The sequence below is a fragment of the Arachis duranensis genome, chromosome 4 (assembly GCF_000817695.3).
Source record: "Arachis duranensis cultivar V14167 chromosome 4, aradu.V14167.gnm2.J7QH, whole genome shotgun sequence".
NCBI lineage: Eukaryota > Viridiplantae > Streptophyta > Magnoliopsida > Fabales > Fabaceae > Arachis > Arachis duranensis.
In genome coordinates, this window is record NC_029775.3 from 47,663,051 (window position 1) to 47,664,600 (window position 1,550).

The 1,550-nt window shown below is 40.9% G+C and overlaps 1 protein-coding gene across 1 annotated transcript in view; it reads right to left on the minus strand.

The window, feature by feature from the left end:
• Positions 1–914: 914 nt before the first annotated feature.
• The window catches only part of LOC107484212 (uncharacterized), a 3,643-nt gene continuing 3,007 nt past the window's right edge, over positions 915–1,550 (minus strand). The window contains exon 2 of the mRNA XM_016104832.1: positions 915–1,494. Within this exon, the coding sequence (XP_015960318.1) occupies positions 915–1,494 (580 nt within the window). The remainder of the gene's footprint in view (positions 1,495–1,550) is intronic.

The following is a 1,550-nucleotide window of genomic DNA, read 5'->3' on the forward strand; positions in this document are numbered from 1 at the left end:
ATTTTTCAAAAGGTAAGCATGAAAAACTCAAAACCAAGTAGCAAAATATAACCTCAATCATAGAATCCAACAAAGATTATCTAAAAACATTAATGCTAAATGAGAATTTAGGCAATAAGGGGCAGCAATGTATAGTAAACAAAGTCAATAATCCAACACTTATGATGAAAAAAAGAGAAAATAAAATGAAAACTAAACTAAAACTAACTAATCAACTAACTAACTAACTAATTAACTAACTAACTAACTAACAACTAACTAACTAACTAATAACTAACTAAAATAAATGGTTATCGATGGTGTTTGGAAGTGTTGGATGAGGGGTAGAAGAAGGGAAGAAAAAAGGAGAAGGAAAGAAATGGAAACAGGAAAAGAAGAGAAATGGATGGAAGAAAGGACATCCACGCGGTACGCACGCATGGCGCGCGCGCGCGGATGGCTTATTTCGAGAGTGACGCGTACGCGTCATGTGCGCGTGCACGTGAGTGGGGTTTGTGCCAGAGGCACAACGTTGGCGCGGCGTAGGCACAACTCTCTGGAAAATGCATGGAGGGTGGAACTTCTCAATCCACACGTACGCGTGGATGGCGCGCTCGCGTGGATGGTCCAAAACGCTTGATGCACGCGTACGCACGCAGTGCGCATACGCGTGGATGGTGCTCTGTTTTTCAAAATTTTTTTCTATGTTTTTGCACCAATCCAAGCATTCCAAACCTCCAAACAGCTGCCAAAACAACATAAAATCTTATTTAACATACTAAACTACCAAATATACTCAACTAACTAAACAAAACACAAAATTAAACTAATTTTACCAATATTTAAAAAAAGAGAAAATGAAAAGAAGTTACCATGGTGGGTTGTCTCCCACCTAGCACTTTTGTTTATTGTCCTTAAGTTGGACTTCCACTAGCTCAAAGTTCTTGTTCAAGAGAGGCATCTCTCAAGAGGAATACTTCAAATTCCTTGGAGTTCTTTCTTTGCTCACCATGGTACAATTTGAGATGGTGCCCATTTACCTTGAAAATGTCCGGACTTGATGGGTGGCGCAAGTGATAGACCCCGTAAGGCTCTACTTTCTCTACTTGGTAAGGTCTATCCCATCTTGATCTAAGCTTTCCGGGTAGTAATCTCAACCTTGAGTTGTAAAGGAGGACTAGCTCACCGGGTCTAAATTCCATTCTCCTAATGTTCTTGTCATGAATGGCTTTCATCTTTTCCTTGTAGAGTCTAGAATTGTCATAGGCTTCTAATCTCAAGCATTCTAATTCCGCCAATTGAAGCTTCCTCTCTACTCCGGCTCCACCCAAACTCAGATTGCATTCCTTTATGGCCCAATAAGCCTTGTGTTCAATTTCTACTGGTAAATGGCATGCTTTACCATAGACAAGCCTAAAAGGGCTCATGCCAATGGGTGTTTTGTAAGCCGTTCGATATGCCCAAAGTGCATCGGAGAGCTTAGCGCTCCAATCCTTCCTATTCGGCTTCACAATCCTTTCCAACACATGTTTAATTTCCCGATTAGAAACCTCAGCTTGGCCGTTTGTTTG